Raw genomic sequence first — 17,015 nt, forward strand, 5'->3', positions numbered from 1 at the left:
CGATGTCCTGATCATCCTCATCAACATCACCATCATCCTCAATGGTAGGGTCATTCTCATGATCATGAGAAATGGCATGCTCATCCTCATTATCATGATCATCTCTTATTTCTTGATCATCGATCACAACATCTTCAATGGCATGTTCGACATCATCTTCATTGCGGCTTGTTACATCCTCCATATGCTCCATATCAGTGAATGTATTATACATCACTTTGGAACGTGGTGCAATAGGGATGACGTACCACCATTTGATGTCATGCACCATTGGTAGATAGATAACCTACTCAAATACACACAGTACAGTAATTAATTAGCATATCAAAAGTCAAGGGGTACGCGAGCTTAGATATATATGTACATGAAACACATTAGTAAAAAAATGCATACCTGCTCACATTGTTGTGGCAATACGAGCCTATCTTTCTTTGTTTGCCAGAACTTTGTAGAGTCAATAGTTACATATCCACTTGCATGGCGTTTTATCGTTGCATCAGGCCCTTTTTCCACCACGTTCATTTGCCATTTGACATCCAAAACATACACAAAGAAGCGACGAAAGTCAAGCCTAAATATGTCTTGGATTATGCCACAATAATCATCCATTTTTCCATTAGCTCCCTCAAAGCTACTAATGACACCGCAATCTTGTGTATTTCTCTTTTCATCAATTCTTTGTGTTCGAAAATGCTTGCCTTCACACCATATAGCATTGAACATAGTGCACTGGACCAAAATAGAAGCAATATTTGTGTAAGCAATGTGAATAAATATTAAAAGCAAATCACTTACAACTAATGCAAAACATTAGTTCTATGTACCTTTGACATGCATCCTCGTGCATACTCCCATTCTTCCGCCGTGATATGCAGCCCCTCGTCGCTCTCTGCTCTCTCCATTTCCTCATGCAACCAATCAACATGGATATCATTCGGAAGTGTTGCTAGATGCTTAGGGTACGCCTTCCGAGAGCCATGTTGCCTCCGAAAGAGAGCTCTTTCTGCTTGCCTTTTTGTCTTTGCATCCTCATATCTTGTAACCCATCTGCTCATCACATCACTATTAAGGATACAAGTGAAATTGAGATCATCAATCAATGTTCTGTCAATTACTTTACTCTGTCCTTTTCCTTGAGGCATAATAGAGGTCATCCTCAAGTCCTCTTCATTGCTCCATAGTCGTGGCAAAGAGCTGTCCACCTGACCAAGAAATTCTGAAATATATACAAGAGACTCTTGTATCAACCAACCCTCGGCCATGCTTCCTTCAGGCCTTGCACTTTGCCTCACAAAGTCTTTTAAGGTCTTCATGAAGCGCTCTAGGAAGAACATCCAACGTGCATGCACAGTACCACATAAAGCAATTTCGTCCACTAAATGCACAATGAGATGTAGTTGACTTGTGAGAATGGTTCGCGGAAAAGTCTCCTCTACCAAACAAACCACCTCCACTGCCATAACACGCGCATCATCCAACGTGGCTGGATCAATTGCTTTGGAACTAACATATCTGAAAAATAAATAAATAGTACGTTATACCTCATGCACGTTCATTTTACAAGGTATAATGAAGGGTGATCTGAGCATGGGTTTTACATACCTCACAAGCTCGCCCATCTTATTAATACATTTTTTCAAACTCTTATTTGCACAATGGTCGATGCTAGTAGGTAGTATGAACTGCGCACATAAGAGCACATTTATGGTTTATGGCATTACAAAATTTAATTTCAACGTACGTACAAGACTTTACGAGGTACATCAAAACTCTTCATATCTGTTCTGTACCTTGCTTCACCATAAGTGGGACAATGTAGAGCCTCCTTATGCGTCCCACGAAAGAGAATGCAATCATTGACGCATGCATGTATTTTATCATAATCCAGTCCTCCAAGAGATGTCACATAGCGCCTCGCTATGTCTCTTGAGGTGGGTAGTCTATTTTTCTTTGGAAGCATGTTTGATAATAGCCTGCATCCAATATCATCAATTATAATTAGTCTTAAATCCTAAACCTTAAACCACTAATTCAAATTTGTAAGTTAGAATGCTTACTTCAACAATGCGTCAAGACTTGCATTGCTCCATCCATAAACTGTTTGTATATTAAGTAGTTCAAGTGAAGCACGTAAAACAGAGAATGTGCACCCTTCAAACAACGGTGTCGATGAAGCCTTATAAAGATGCTCTTGTTCCATATCATCGTCGTCCATACCTTTGGGATCATCCTTAAAAAGATTCCGCACCATATCATCAAGCACCTCCTCTTCCACAACTTCGTGGGGTGCAGGACTATTGTCATCCCTTTCCCACTCATCTCTGACAATAGATCCCGAAGCTCCAGCATCATCTCGTCGACGCTTTACGTGCTCTCGTCGCGCGTAGGGTACCATGTTAGGGTGTGGTACTGCATCCTGCTTCAATTTATCAAATTATATGTTACAACTCTATTAATTTAATTTGGATACCGTGAGTCATTTGAATACCATCAATTTACATCTACTCACCTCTAAACCTGTTTGATTCCATTCTCCATACATGGAGATGTGATTCAAGGTAATTCGACGTGCTCGTACAATGCATCCTTGACATCGATTACACATACATTTGATCCGTTGTCCCAACCACACATCGCGATTACGATGACGCATTGTCTCATCTTCCCCAGAACTGCTTGAAGAGGTTGATGACATCCTGTGTACAAATCAGAAAACACAAAATCATTATATGTTTTTAATGAAAGCACAAAAATCGCGTGTATTGACGCGGCTATTTCCTAAAAATTGCATGTATTAACGCGGCTATTTCCTAAAAATTACGTGTATTAACGCGGGTAATTTTTGCAAAACGCGTGTATAAACGCAGCTAAAATATCATACACGCGAATATACACGCGTTTATAAACGCGAATATAAACGCGACGGTATGTTTAAACTAAAAATAGCCCGCCTTCCCCAAATATAGATTTTGAACTAAGAAATCGACTCTGCTTGCGTTTTCGCCTGTTTTCTCCTCTTCCAATAGCAAGGAGGGAGCAGAGAAAGGAGCACACACACGGAAGAAGGAGGGAGCAGAGAAGGAGCACACACACGGAAGAAGGAGGGAGCAGAGAAGGAGCAGAGAAGACTCACTTTTTCAGAGGTGAGTCACTTTGTCCTGTGCCTTGTCTCTTTCCTCAGATTTGTTTATGCTATTTGCTCTTTGCTCTTTGGGTTTGTCCTTTTGCTTCTGTGCACACGATTGGGTGAATGATCCTGACAGGGGCGACAATGGTCCTTTTATAAGGACACTCTGTCTTTGTCGAGGGTCGGTCCTTTTGAAAAAAAAATTTCGCAGGTCGCGTGTAGAAACGCGTGTAAAAGCGCGTGTAATCTGTCTGCAGAGTCTGTTCACGCGGATATACACGCGTTTCTGGACCGGTGTATACACGCGTTTTTTGACGGGTGTATACACGCGTTTCTGCACGAGACTGCGGCGTTTCAGATTTCATGATTTGCAGGCAACACAACTGACTTGAATGATGATATTTGTGTGAGTCAAGAGACAGCCCATGATGTACATGAAGATGTTTGTTGCAGGTTCTTTATGGATATTCCAGGTTCTTCATCCGATCCATTTGCGTACAGCAATTGGCTGATGGAGATGCTGAATCATTTTGGGCGCCAACCTGGTCCGGTTGAGCTTACAGAGTATATGTATGCCCATCCCCCTCCTTCCTTGCCTGGTGTCTATACCCCTACCGCGAGTATCCAGGGCACTCCAGTGCCGTCTATTCCTCCGAGTCCGACGAGACGGCATGCAGCTTCTCCTCTTCCACGTCCACCGAGGAGACATACCTCGTCCCAGACACACTCACGTACACCCTCACAGCCACCATCACGTGCTCCCTCAGAGCCACTGTCACGTCAGGGCTCACAGCCACCGTCACGTAGACAATCCCCCAGTCGTGACTCCACCCGCAGCAGTAGGAAGAGTGGGAGTGGAGGATGCGGCGGGTGCTTTGGTGGGGGAGGTGGGGGAGGTAGTAGGGCACGCGGTGAGAGAGGAGATAGAGAGAGAAGAGTTAGAGGAGACAGTTCGAAAGAGGAGGAGATGAGAGAGATGGAGAGAGTGGTCTGCTATGATGTGACGGATAGGGACGGGATAGTGATGGATGCGAGGGGGAGGGAGGTAATGGAGTACATGCGTGGGGTAGTATCAAACTCATATAGAAATTGTTTTATTAAATTTAAAGATCAAAATAGCCGATTAGTTGGGGAGGTGATAGAGGCTGTACATAGTCGGTACCCCAATCCCCCACATGCTACATTCTCGGATGTATGGGGAAGGACGCGAATAAGGGAGATCTTAAGTAATAAAAGATCTCACCTTAAAAAACTCGCGTACGATGACCGACTAAATGTAGCTGCGGGTGGCTATCCTGCCGAGAAACCTGCCACTGCGCACAAACGCGAGTGGAAGGAGGCAAAGAAACGAGCAGAGGGTGGCGTGAAGAGCAGGCAGCATGTGGAGGCACGACGGATCCAGATGGAGACCATTGGATCTTCGCATTTCGGATCTGGCGGCGTCGAGTCATGGGAGGCAGAGTTCGTAAGTATCTTGCCACTTTATTTGATTGTTTACTTAATTCATTGATTCTATGATTGTTTTAATCTTACAAATTGTGTTGATTATGAAACAGCGACGAGTTACGGGGAGGAAGCCCACAACCCACGATACTGCGTATGCTCGCCGGCATAGCAGACGTGACACGTGGGCCATCTTCAGAGCCGAGGGACGTATTACGGACGCGCAGTTTGAGATGGCCATGAGACCATACGGTCGACAGGTACTTGAAAATTCTAAACGAATGATTTTGGTTTATTGAATTACATATATATATACTTATATACTATATATTACTTGAACACGCACAAGCTGCTGATGATCCACCGGCCGCCACTGCAGAGGGTGGACGTGAGCACTACTCCTCGGACATTCCGACCGATGTGAGCTCATCTGAGCATGGAGGGAGCACCGAGTCATCATCTGGGTCTGAGTAGTACTCAGACTTATAGTATCACATTCCATATTGAGGATGTGATTGTATATATTTTTTTGTAAACTGAAGCCATGGGCTACTTCGAGATATGGACTCCCTTGTATACATGTATGAAATTTTGATAGTAATATTGAATTGATTGATCGATAGTATTACATTCATGTCTGTCTTGAATCGTGTATTGACAATGTATGCATTCATGTCGTTCTTGTCTTAATCTCCCTCGTGCATATGTTCTTCGTGGATGGTCTAATGGGATGGTCTAATGCACACAAAAAAAAAACCAGAGAGTGCTATTGGGTGCTGGAATGCTGGAACAGTATTCAGGCACCAAATAGCACTCTCTGGATTTTTTTTTGCTCTCTGTTCGCGTGTTTAAACGCGTTAGAACTGCTAAAACTCGCGTGTATCTACGCGGATACCCTGGAAAATACGCGTGTATTAATGCGTCAAAACTGGTAATTACGCGTGTATAAGTGCATCTAAATTAAAGAAACGCGTGTATAGACGCAGGTATAAACGCGTCTGAGACATCTGAACTGAACAGAACGCGGCTATACACCCGTGTATCAGCGCGTCTAAAATAACAAAAAGCGTGTATAGCCGCATGTATCAACGCGTCTGTAAAAAGAACGCGGCTACACACCCGTGTATAAGCGCGTCTGAGAGGTGCTATACACGCGCTTTTACACGCATGTCTCTGGCCGCGATGATACACGCGCTGATACACGGGCCCGCTACTTTTTTTCACAAGTCATTTTTAGCGGCTAGGAGCGCGGGTATGAGCCCGATCCCTTGTAGTGTTTATGTACTCTTTCCACCATTAGAGGCACTATCTACAATAGGACTATCTAGTCCAAAAAGTGGCTTACCTTATTATACTTCCACCCATACACAAACACTATCTACAATAGGACTATCTAGTCCAAAAAGTGGCTTACCTTATTATACTTCCACCCATACACAAACAAGGGTTCACATATATGAGGCTTCAAATCCTAACGAACTTCCCTTTGGAGAGCAAAGGTGGAGATGCTTGAGAAGGCCTTCAATAGTCATGTGATGATTTGGGCTCTAAATTGCAACATGTGATACAAAAGAAGATAATATGCCAACTTCTGAACTCTCGTGTCGAGTGGAGCTTGACCACACATGATTGTGCCTACATCATTCTACCCAAAGACAAGCCCCCAGCTCTAAGTAGGGTATGACATGGAAGCGAGGCCTTTTATAACATTAAGGCATTACAAAATGGGAAACGCACATAGAGATTATTTAATTCAAGTTTTGGCCAGACAAAGAACACATAAAACAAAAACTAAAGATTAATTTTGAAAGTTTAAAAATTTCATGGGCGTTTGTTGTCGATGAAGAACACTCTCTTTCGGTGGTGCTCCATGCCACTCCTCCTTCCAAGGTACTGTGGGAGCTTCAATTCGATGTAGGAGGCTTCAAATTTTGAAAAGCCCCAAATATGGGATATTCTTGAAGTCTTAATTTGATGCAAAGGACTAAAACCCCAAATTTTAGAATATTCATAAAGCCTAAATTTTTCCAATCTTGCCTCAATTTAATGAAAATCCCCAAAATATTGCAGTTGCTATAGCATTAATTACATGATTTTCAACTTATTTTTGAACCCCTAATTTTTTGTTGACGTGGCTGCATGCAGGTATACTTGTCCTGGGTGACGGCTGCAGATGTGCAAGCTGGTGGCGCATAGAGGAGGCGGCTCAAGTTAGCACGGATGGGTGCTCAATTGGTGGTGATGACTGCAACAACAGTGTAGCTCAAGTTACCAATGTGTGGGCAGCGTTAGCAACTCACAGGGACAAAAGCGGATGCAGCTGCACTGACTGCACCAGGTGCATAGAGTGCACAGATGGCTGCTCTACAGAGAGCAATGCAGGGCAACCTATAGGATGAAACCCTAGAAACTAAAAGAAACCTAAAAAAACTAACATGGCTTGATACCATGTTAAATTACATGGGGTGTGTATAGAGAATCTAAGCTAAGGTGGATGAAAGATATTCCTGGTGTGAGTGTGTGTGTGTGGAGGGAGAGAGAGAGAGTGTATTGCACGACTCAATGATGATTAGATACAATCTGTTTTTCTCAATTTGACCTGTGAAAATTATACTACAGAATTCTCACAAAGGCATGCATTAAGGAAAGACAAAAAAAACAATAATAAGCAAATACTTTCACCACACCACTCTTTTTTTTTTACAAATATATATATATATATATTACATATTAACCATGGACAACCTAGGCACAAAACGAGAAGAGAATAGAGAAATCTTAAATTTCTAAAAAATAAGAAAAAAAATCCCTTTATTGACCCTTTGTATTCAGGGTTCAATTCTTGCATTTCACTTCTTAATGTCTTTTTTACATACCATACAGCAACGGACGGGCAGGTTGAGTGCTAGTAGATATAAATCCTTCCTCTTACCCTAACTCCCCACGAAAAAAAAAAAAAAAGCAATAAGCAAATATACCTTTAAAAAATAGCAATAAGCAAATATACCTCTCGCAGACTTTTTCCGTCAACCTGGGGGACTGTTCCCGCGTGGGGGGTGGGTGCGCATGAAAGGCTCCCTGGTGTCATGTCAACGACGACGTGCTATGTCACCGGGATCAAAACGCTAGACGTCTGAACCAAGATCACTGCCTTCGCGGTTGACAAGACTGTCAACAGAAGAGAAGATTTGATTCGCTCAAAGAAGCACGTATGAACGCCGTCTATGTGACGAGAGCTCGACTGGAAGCACTGGTTGCTTACTCCAAAGCAGTAGACTGCTCATTGCGCTGTCTCTATGTTGAGCTACTGTAGCTCGCGAGTGAGACCTCAGAGACAATGCCATCCTACAAACAAATCCAACATTAAAATCTCTTGCCGCGGATTTGAAACGAATTAGGTTTCTAATAAGGGATCTAATCATCGTATCGTAGAGCACGTGTTCTGATGTAACCCCGAATCTTGTGTACGTGTCTCTTCTAGTGTGCCCTTGCAGCTATGGCCTCTACCTCACTTCCCACATTTCAGCTATGGAGATGGGCCTGTAACTGTTGTTGTATGAAAGCCCTTCAAACCATTCTACACAAGGGTGTCTTACAAAATAGGATTTCAAAAGAAGGCCACTATTTTGAAAGTTTCTCTAAATTTAATACATAACCACATTTATTTTGAAGTTCAACTTAGTTTATGGCCTTCATATTGTAGGCCTTCAAATTTCAGCCGTGTTCAAATTTCAGCCGTGTACCCCATATACATTGCTCAAAAAAACCTCGTTTGTCATGTAATTTTTAATCTTATTTGTTGTAGGAAATTTGAAAAGCTAGTCGGTTGGAATTTGGCATTACTTTTATTTTCTAGGAAGAAAAACTATAGTGATAATGCTTGAGTATCACCTTTATTTTGATTGGTTAGGGAAAAAAAACTTCTTTTTCAAATACTCATCAGTTTTATGATTCTTTTGTTGTTTCCTTCCATGCGTCATGAGTGAAGAATACATCCATTTCATTCACTATGTAAGTCTCACGACACAACAAGGTGGCTATGTGAAGGCTTGCAATGATTCTATGTGAATGAAAGAACATAGAAAGTGGCTTAACTTAATCTAGATCTTTTTGCCATCTTGAAGCTATTTTGGAGATGGATAATAGTATTGCTTGATTGGAGGTGCTTGATTGGAGGATTGTGGCCATTTAGATGGCATAAGGATAGTTAGAACTATATCAAAAGAAAAAAAATACATATAACGAGCCTCCCAAGTCATGGAAAAACTTGGCGCATATAACGAGCCTCCCAAGTCATGGAAAAACTTGGCGCTACCTAGGCATCGTTGGCTAGATGTAGAATGCAATGGCTAGCGGGTGTGTTAGAAGCAACATAATGATGATAGGAAATCTATATGCTTGAAGATGGCATTGGCCACTTAGGAGACAACACTAACTTGTAGGCAATATGAAAGAGATGCCAAATAACTTGTTAATACCATCGTGTAAGATATAAAAAGACACGTAAACTTTTATTCTTTGCATACTTGAACCATTGAGGTGTTTAAGCCACACTAAAGATTGTTAATACTCAAAATCATTTCTCTCAAACCATTCCTTGAAATCATTGCTCGAAATTGTTGCTCTCAAATCCTTGCTTAGGTATCAAAAGGGAAGGGCTTGTTCTTAAATCTAATAGTTCTAAAAAGCGAGGAAGAGTCCCAACTCTCCCATCCTAGATATTCTCATATATGAACCAAGAAGCATTTTAAAGCGCACTAATTTTTGTACACATTGTGTAACAATCTTCTTTGTATCAATTGAATGTTATCAATTAGACACTTTTTCCATCTTTGATAAAGTAAATTCATGTTAATTGCTTGCACTAAATGTACATTTTATGTTGTTCTGTGCATGTACTTGATGCCATGGAGAGCTAAATTGGAAGAGCAAAAAACAAAACAAGGACAGGCTTGACAAGGATATGTCACTTTTGAATAGCATTGTTATACTCATAGTTGCTTTTTGACGGGAGTCATGCCCGTTTTTTCCCATTTGGCTGTAAAATACTTGTAAAATTTTAAAATGCCCGTCAAAAATTACACCACAATACCAAAAAAACCTTTTTATATTTTACCAAACTTGTCAATTTTGAAGGCCGGTGCCAGTAAAAAATCAAGCCTGGTTATGTAAACCATCCCCAAGAGTTCCATATGTACTTTCCAATCTCTAACCCTAATTTGTGTTGACCCACTAGGGTTTGGTCACTACTCATCCATTGGTGGCACTGAGTTGTCTTTATGACACCTTCTTCTTTTGCTTGCATGAATAATTTTGGTTTCATAACACACAATAAATCACGCTCTTTAAATGGGACCTTTTGTATCATATGCACTCAAAAAATACAATTAGAACATTCTATGCTTAATTATATATGCATGAATAATATATATCAATCTAATCCTAAGGTTTCCCACATATAAAACAAGTTGCAATATGCCAAATGCAAATGGTTTGCTCTTTGTTTACTAAGAAATGGTTTGCCAATTGCAAATGGGTTATTAAGAAAGGTAGGCATTCAAAACAAGGAGCACCTTCTTTACTAAGAAAGGTAGGTGTAGACTATAAATTTAAAAAGGCTCCAAGGTAGGCATTCAAAAAGATTTCAAATTTAAAAGGACTCCTAAGGTAGGCTTTAAAAAAGACTTCGAAATTAAAAGGACTCTAAAGGTAGGCATTTGCTGATTTATTTAATGAAAACCATCGTCTAAATTTAAAAAGGCTCCAAAGGTAGGCATTTATTTCATTTCAAGACTTCTACATTTTAGGCTTTTCCACCCTCACTTGCAAATCGCAACTGTAGGATTGATGAAGATGTTGACTATATGACAATCGACTGTCCAAGCCATCCAACTGTTCACAATGTAATGCAAAGGCAAGAGCAATAAAGAAAGCTCTCATATGAGGTAAAATGACAAAAAATGATACTATGTGGGGGGATTATGAGGACTATTAACTATTCTTTTAAATAAAGAAAGCATGGATCTTAATTGGGACTTTTCAAAATCGATCCTTAACCCAAGTTAAATACATCTAAGGCCCTTTACACATGGCACAGGATGTAGTGAAACCTTTGAAAATTTCGCATATCCAAGGCAATGGTCCACGAGTGTGGGCATGCATGATCTTCCCCATAATTTGGAAATTCATGCACTTTTACCCGGAAGTTCAAGGTGGGTAATATGTGTAGAGGCCCTAAGAGCGTTGAGCTATCCCGAGGAAATGAATTGTAAGTTGTGAGCAGTGAGCACATAAGGAACACCTTTCTTAGGCTTTCCCTCAAGTTTGACTCGTGTTCTTGGAGTCTAGAGTCTAAACATTCGGCAATGGGCATTCTAGCATGTGCCATCATGCCACACATAGGCCACTGGTGGTGGTGGTGGTTGGTGGCTCGAGTGTGCGAGGGAATAACCCAAAACGCAGAAATGCAGCGAGACATAGAAGTTTTCAAGCCAACGATGGATAAGAGTGTGGCAAAGCTGAAATTTGAAGGCCTACCTAGGCTAACCTGCAATTTGAAGGTCAAAAACTCATTTGACCTTTAAAAAGTTAACTAAATATGTATGTTTGGTGTGTAAAATTTATAGAAATTTTCAAAAGAGTGGCCTTTTTTGGGGAACAAAAGATATTTACATTTATAAAAGAACTCTTTTTACACGAACCATATCCCACTCATTGTTAAGCAGATTACAAATTTGGTCCCATCTCTCCTGCTCCCATGAAATATGATACCCCGACTCTCATGCTCCCATGAAACATGATGCATACATGCCAAAAGGAGAAGACTGGCAACGCTATATTTTTCAAGAGACCTTGCACTAGAAGGTTTGAAGGGCTTTGATTCCCTTGCAAGGCGCGGACATTCTGCCCCTTGTGTGAAAAGACCCTCAAAATTGACCCCTTTAAGAAGAAATGAATAAAGGTCAGTGTTGGCTTAACGATGGCCAATGTACAAATTACACGGTTAAAAGGGGGGCATGGAATTTTGATAATTGCAGTTTGGAAAAAAAAGGGGGCTTTGGGAAATGGAATTTCTGCTTGTAGTAGCCTCGGAGACTGGGAGGCTCAAAAATATTATTAATTGTTTTCAGTACTGTACAACAATGGCCCCCACGTGGTGATTTACAGGTTGATGAGCTACAGCATGACACGTAGAGGGCCGTATAATTGTATGTACGCTCGATCCAGTGGTATGATTATTTTGTGCAGCACGCGTGCTTGGGGTTTCCAAAAAAACAAAAGCTGAGGGAGGAGGCACCCATATACGGCAGAATGTACTGGCCTACCTCTACGTCAACACATACGGCCTCTTGTAACCTGACGCGTGGACAATTAAATGGCTAGCGTGGCAAGCTGCTACTCGTTCGGCCCCGTTACGAAATTCATTTAACTCCTCTGAAAGCGAGCCCGGACTACGGTCGCTGCCACGAGCGCGTACTCTTGAAAACTCTTGCGCAGGGCTGCGCGCTGACTCGACGCTCTACGCTGGCGCAGCCGTGTCACATTGGCACAAGCTGATTTGTTGGGATATTGTGGCCGTGGGGCCCGCCTTTTATGGTGAAAAAACAAGCGTAACTTGGAAGCAATCTGCATCTTGCTAGTGTTTTAACCCCGGCCTTTTTTTTAAAGAACACAGTCTCTTCGTTTTTTTTTTACCCAAATCGGAAATTTACAGAAAATAGCCATACTTTTTGAAAAATTTACACTATTACTATATATTTTTCACCTAGTTCAACTCCTTTTATCTCTCAACCGGCCACTTTGAGTTTTAATAACTCACACTTAAGAGTTTTCACATTGTATCGCAAGAGGAAGGGACAATATTGAGGGCAAAGTAGGTGTATACATGCTGTTTCACTTTGAGAAAGAGACCTGATGTAAAAATCTAGATGAGAAAAGAGTAAATGGAGGAACAAACTCCAAAAGGGTTTCTAACTAAGCCAATTATGCAGGCCAGCAAGTAGTTGGGATTCATACTAGATGGGATAAATGTTCTTTTGTCTTTCAAGATAGGATGTGGGATAACATATGTAAATGGCTAAATGAAGACTGAAGACTATGCAGTCTGTCTGGCTTTGAAATCATCAGATGTATATGTGTGACTTTTGAGAGATGAAAGGATGGTCATGATGTAATAGCCCTTATATAATATAATATTATATTCCCAAAAAAAGGAAAGGAAGGTATTGTGGACGTGGCAAAACCCGAATATAATTTGTCTTCCCCCTCCAATGTGGCAAGTGCAATGGCACACCGACTAGTTTGATTCCCATGCCTTTATGCAACATAGCTCAACCCCTGTGTAAATCAGAAGCAACTATTATGTTTTGGGGATTTTAATTTGAAAGTTAATCTGAAATCTTATGGGCCTACAAGTGTGTGCCATTTCCCATTAGCTCCTAGCGGCCAACACTTGGAATTACACAACCATTTGAACTTGCTAGCCAAGAAGTACCTATTTGCAAAAAGGGTGTCTTTCCAATATGTACTAATTTTATTGTAAATTTACACAAACAATAAATACTAATAAAAACATATATACACACACCAATTCTAAATTTTTCAAAAACAAAAATTGCACCATAAGCCTCCACCCTTGCTTTCATCGATGATTGACTTCAATAACTATACTTATATAAGCACTAAAAACATATATAAACCAAATCTAAAAAATTTCAAAAACACAAATTACGAAAATACATAGAATTTCCTCCACGATTAGATCCCATGATGATTGACCAAAAGAAGCTTTGACTGAACGAAAAAACCTCTCATCACAATGTCTTGCATTAGGCAAGACCAACAACAAAAACATGCCTTGGACCACTGTTCACAAAGAACATTTTTCTTAACAAACCATATATCTTACAACTTTCAACTTTGGCATTTTTGAGCTAAAATTCAATCAAAATGCCTTCGATTCTGTAGATTTTGTTAATTGAAAAAATAAAATTAACAAGTTAAAATGAGAGAATATAGAGGTTTTTGCTTGTTTGATAGTTTTCAATGTTTGTGAAGACCTCTTAAACTGTTACAATGATTGCCAACATGGTGGCCGAAAGGGAGAGCATTGCATCACATTTTTTGTCTGCGTGAATGCCTATTACACGCCAAGTTGCGAAAGGGGGAAAAGTGCAATTAATCTATGGGGTCATGGTTACTGTACCATGGCTTCACAACCACGAATGACCAATTGCATTTATGGAGACAAACCCTTATAATGTTGGGGCATTTTTACAAAATGTTGTGCCAAAATGATCCACACCATTAGGCTTAAAATTTGCATGGGGACCTTATCCATTTTGGGAGTTTATTTTGTGGGTGAAATTTCAAGTTAGCAGTCAAAACATGAGCATCAAGCACATCAAGTCAAAAAATGAGCATCAAGCACATGAAAAAAAATCAAGCTTAGAGCACATAATTCAAAAAATAGAGCTTCGACTTTCACATACTATATATTATAGAATGTATTGTTGTAATAGGGGCCTACAAGAGTTAAAAAAGAAAATCATTTAATTTAATTAACAAGAGGAATCTTTGTCATGGTTTAAAGCTGATAAAAATTAATTGCAAACAATTGAAACGTCGAGTTCGCAGGAAGCTTTCTCCTTGGTTCTGGTGCAGACCCACTTTTAAGAGCTTTGTTTATAATTTTCTTCTTCCCACTGGTTGGGCTCTTGGGAAGCCTGGGAACAGGCTCTACGTGAAGTTCGGATGTCCACATCACGATCCACGTAGGAGAAAACACGGCGACGGCCACGTAATGCAAAAAGTGCGGAGCTGGAGTGTCATTGACTCATTTGGTGCCACGTGGATGATTAGAAGTTAACAATTATGGTGGGCGCTTCAAAGTTCGAAATTATTATTATTATATTATATATAAAGTGCAGTGTTGGGCAGTCATTTCCGAATTTCTGCGACTTCTTTTCGCAGTTTTTTTTTTTGGGTACAGCCAGAAATGCAATCTAAGATAACTACTGTCCGGTTCAGACTTTCCCCTATCTTTTACTCTTTTTGTCTGCGTATCTTGGCGTAAAATGCGTGCTCCTCATTTACTTATAGGTACTCAAGCTTGCCCAAGGCTTTCTTGTGTCGCTCACCCTCGTGTTTAGCCTTAATCCCGTTCCATTAATCCCTCCCCCCAGTAGAATCAGGGCAACCAGTGTAATTAGATTAGCCTTTGAGCATTGGGGCTTCTGCGTTTTATGTAATTACAGCCTGTGTCACTCAGGTTTAGGGTTTCGAGACACACACACAGAGAGAGAGAAAGAGAGAGAGAGAGAGAGAGTAGTGTAGATTAGTGAAAGGATTAGAGGTGATTAATGCCCTTCAAAGATTAAACCTAGCTCCTCTTTCTGCATACTAAGCAGTGTGTAAAAATCCATCTACATTTTTTGGGTTGAAGAGAAGACGAGTATTCGGGCACGCGGCATCGGGACCGCTAGATTCTCAGCTTAAAGGGGAGAATTAGCTGCTAATCATGAGCAACCCACAGAGTAATAATCCCCTTTCACAGCATTTTTACAAGGTGGGCAGTCGTGAGAGGGTGGACGGCATCACAAACTTCGATCATCCTCATAATCTGCAGGTGATGAGTTACAACAGTGGAGAAAATTTGAGCCCAAGATCTGTGCTAGAGCAGAGGGCACTGTCTGGGCTAGCCATAGCCTTGGAAGAGAAGAAGCCATGGGCAAGACCACTAAGAGCACACGAGGGTTCGGTAATGGAGAGATTATACTCCAAAGAGAGAATTAATCCCTCGATTAACACTGGTAATGAGAGAGTAGTACCCAAAAAAGAAGTAATTGTGGGCTTGAGGATGGTTGCTAGCATGCAAATGGATGGGGAGAAAAAGCAAGCTAATTTCTTCGCATCAAATATCAATTTAAGCTCTTCCAGCAGCCCACCCATACGCATTGTGCAAAAGCTTGTTAATTGCAGGAGTTTACCAGAAAACAGGCATCGTTCTTGGCTTAATCAGAATGGCCATGAAGAGGGGAGTTTTTCTTCATCAAGCTCCATGGGGGAGTCCATCTTCTACTATGCTAATCCATCTCATAGTAGTAATTATAATGTGATTAATGATAATCGTACCTCCCCGCCTATGGAAGATATTCTCAAGTGTTGTTTCTTCTGCAAATGCCATCTAGGTGTGGGGAAGGACATCTTCATGTACAGGTATTTTCCTGCAAAAAGTGTACTTCTAAAATCGTGTATTTTTCGTTTCTAATCCATAATTTTAATTTTATAACTTGAGTTGCAGGTGTTTTGAAAATATGAAAGCTTGTCCCCTTTTTATTTAGGCTCACTTTCAAAAAAAAATTTTGAGGGTTAAAATTTTCAATTCTTACAGATTATGTCAAAAAGCCCCTTTTTTTTTTGGTGGTGGTGGTGGGGTGGGGGATGTGTGTGTGTGTGTGTGTGTGTGTGTGTGTGTGTGTGTGTTGGCTAAGTGTTTCTTTGAGTTCAAAACCCTTTTGAAAGTCCAAAATTAATTACCCAAAGTGGCCTCCAAAAATGGAATTAGGGCCTAATGAGAGAGAGAAGAAGAAGTAATGAGAATATATGCTAATAAAGTATATTGGGCCTTGTACGCAGAGGGGACCGAGCATTCTGCAGTGCTGAATGCAGATACCAGCAGATTGCTAACGATGAGGGCAAGGGATCATCATCATCATCAGCATGAATGCAAATAGATGGGATTTGTGCATAAACGAAAAGCTGTTTGCACGTGTGAATGTATGCACATGTGAATGTTTGCACGTGTGAATGTAAAGAGGTGTATAGTGGTTTTTCTACCCTAAGAACATGTAAGGCTTTCCTATCAAATGCAAGAAAGTAGAGGAAAACAACATGGTCACTAGACCCTCTTACTCTTTCATCTCCAGGTAAGCACACATAGGAAAGGTGCTTCCTTTACTACATGCTTTCTTTACATGATTGGTGCAAATGTAAACATGGCACTATGCAGCTTATATACTATATAGCATCCCACAATGCATGAGCTCGCATGCATGCAATCACTCGCCCTCCATGCTCTTTGTTTTTTTGGTTAAAAAATACATGCTGGTACTCAATACACTCGTGTTGACAATGAGTTGTCTTCATGCAATGAGTTGTCTTCATGTTATCTTCAAAAACATATACTTTTGTTCAAAATAATTTTTTCTATTGCAACCTTTAGGAAGTTTTATATCTCATTGGTGGATTATCTCTATATTTTAGGTAGTAGCTTTTAGGCCTTTAAACATATGTCGTCTCTTGCAAACTAAGCAATACTTCTTGTGCATCAATGTGTGAAAAATACTTGGGTTTAGTGTATAAATATCCTTACTTTTGTATTGGTTTTTAAATTGTTGGTTTTGGATAGTTGTATAACTTTTTGTAAGTTATTAAGAATGATCTT

The 17,015-nt window shown here is 40.5% G+C and overlaps 1 protein-coding gene across 2 annotated transcripts; it reads left to right on the plus strand.

The window, feature by feature from the left end:
* The first annotated feature begins 14,586 nt into the window (after positions 1-14,586).
* LOC147605156 (uncharacterized) lies at positions 14,587-16,686 on the plus strand. 2 transcript variants are annotated; one of them, XM_086794081.1, is made up of 3 exons: positions 14,587-15,787; positions 16,208-16,331; positions 16,364-16,686. In XM_086794081.1, exons 1-2 carry the CDS (start codon positions 15,090-15,092, stop codon positions 16,293-16,295), a joined length of 786 nt encoding a protein of 261 aa, XP_086650207.1. In that variant the 5' UTR covers positions 14,587-15,089; the 3' UTR covers positions 16,296-16,331; positions 16,364-16,686. The 2 variants fall into 2 exon arrangements, with proteins under 2 accessions (XP_086650207.1, XP_086650206.1); XM_086794080.1 differs by having other exon boundaries at positions 14,589-15,787; positions 16,208-16,686.
* Positions 16,687-17,015: the final 329 nt, after the last annotated feature.

The sequence above is a fragment of the Cibotium barometz genome, chromosome 60 (assembly GCF_041138505.1).
Source record: "Cibotium barometz isolate CiBa-2024 chromosome 60, ASM4113850v1, whole genome shotgun sequence".
NCBI lineage: Eukaryota > Viridiplantae > Streptophyta > Polypodiopsida > Cyatheales > Cibotiaceae > Cibotium > Cibotium barometz.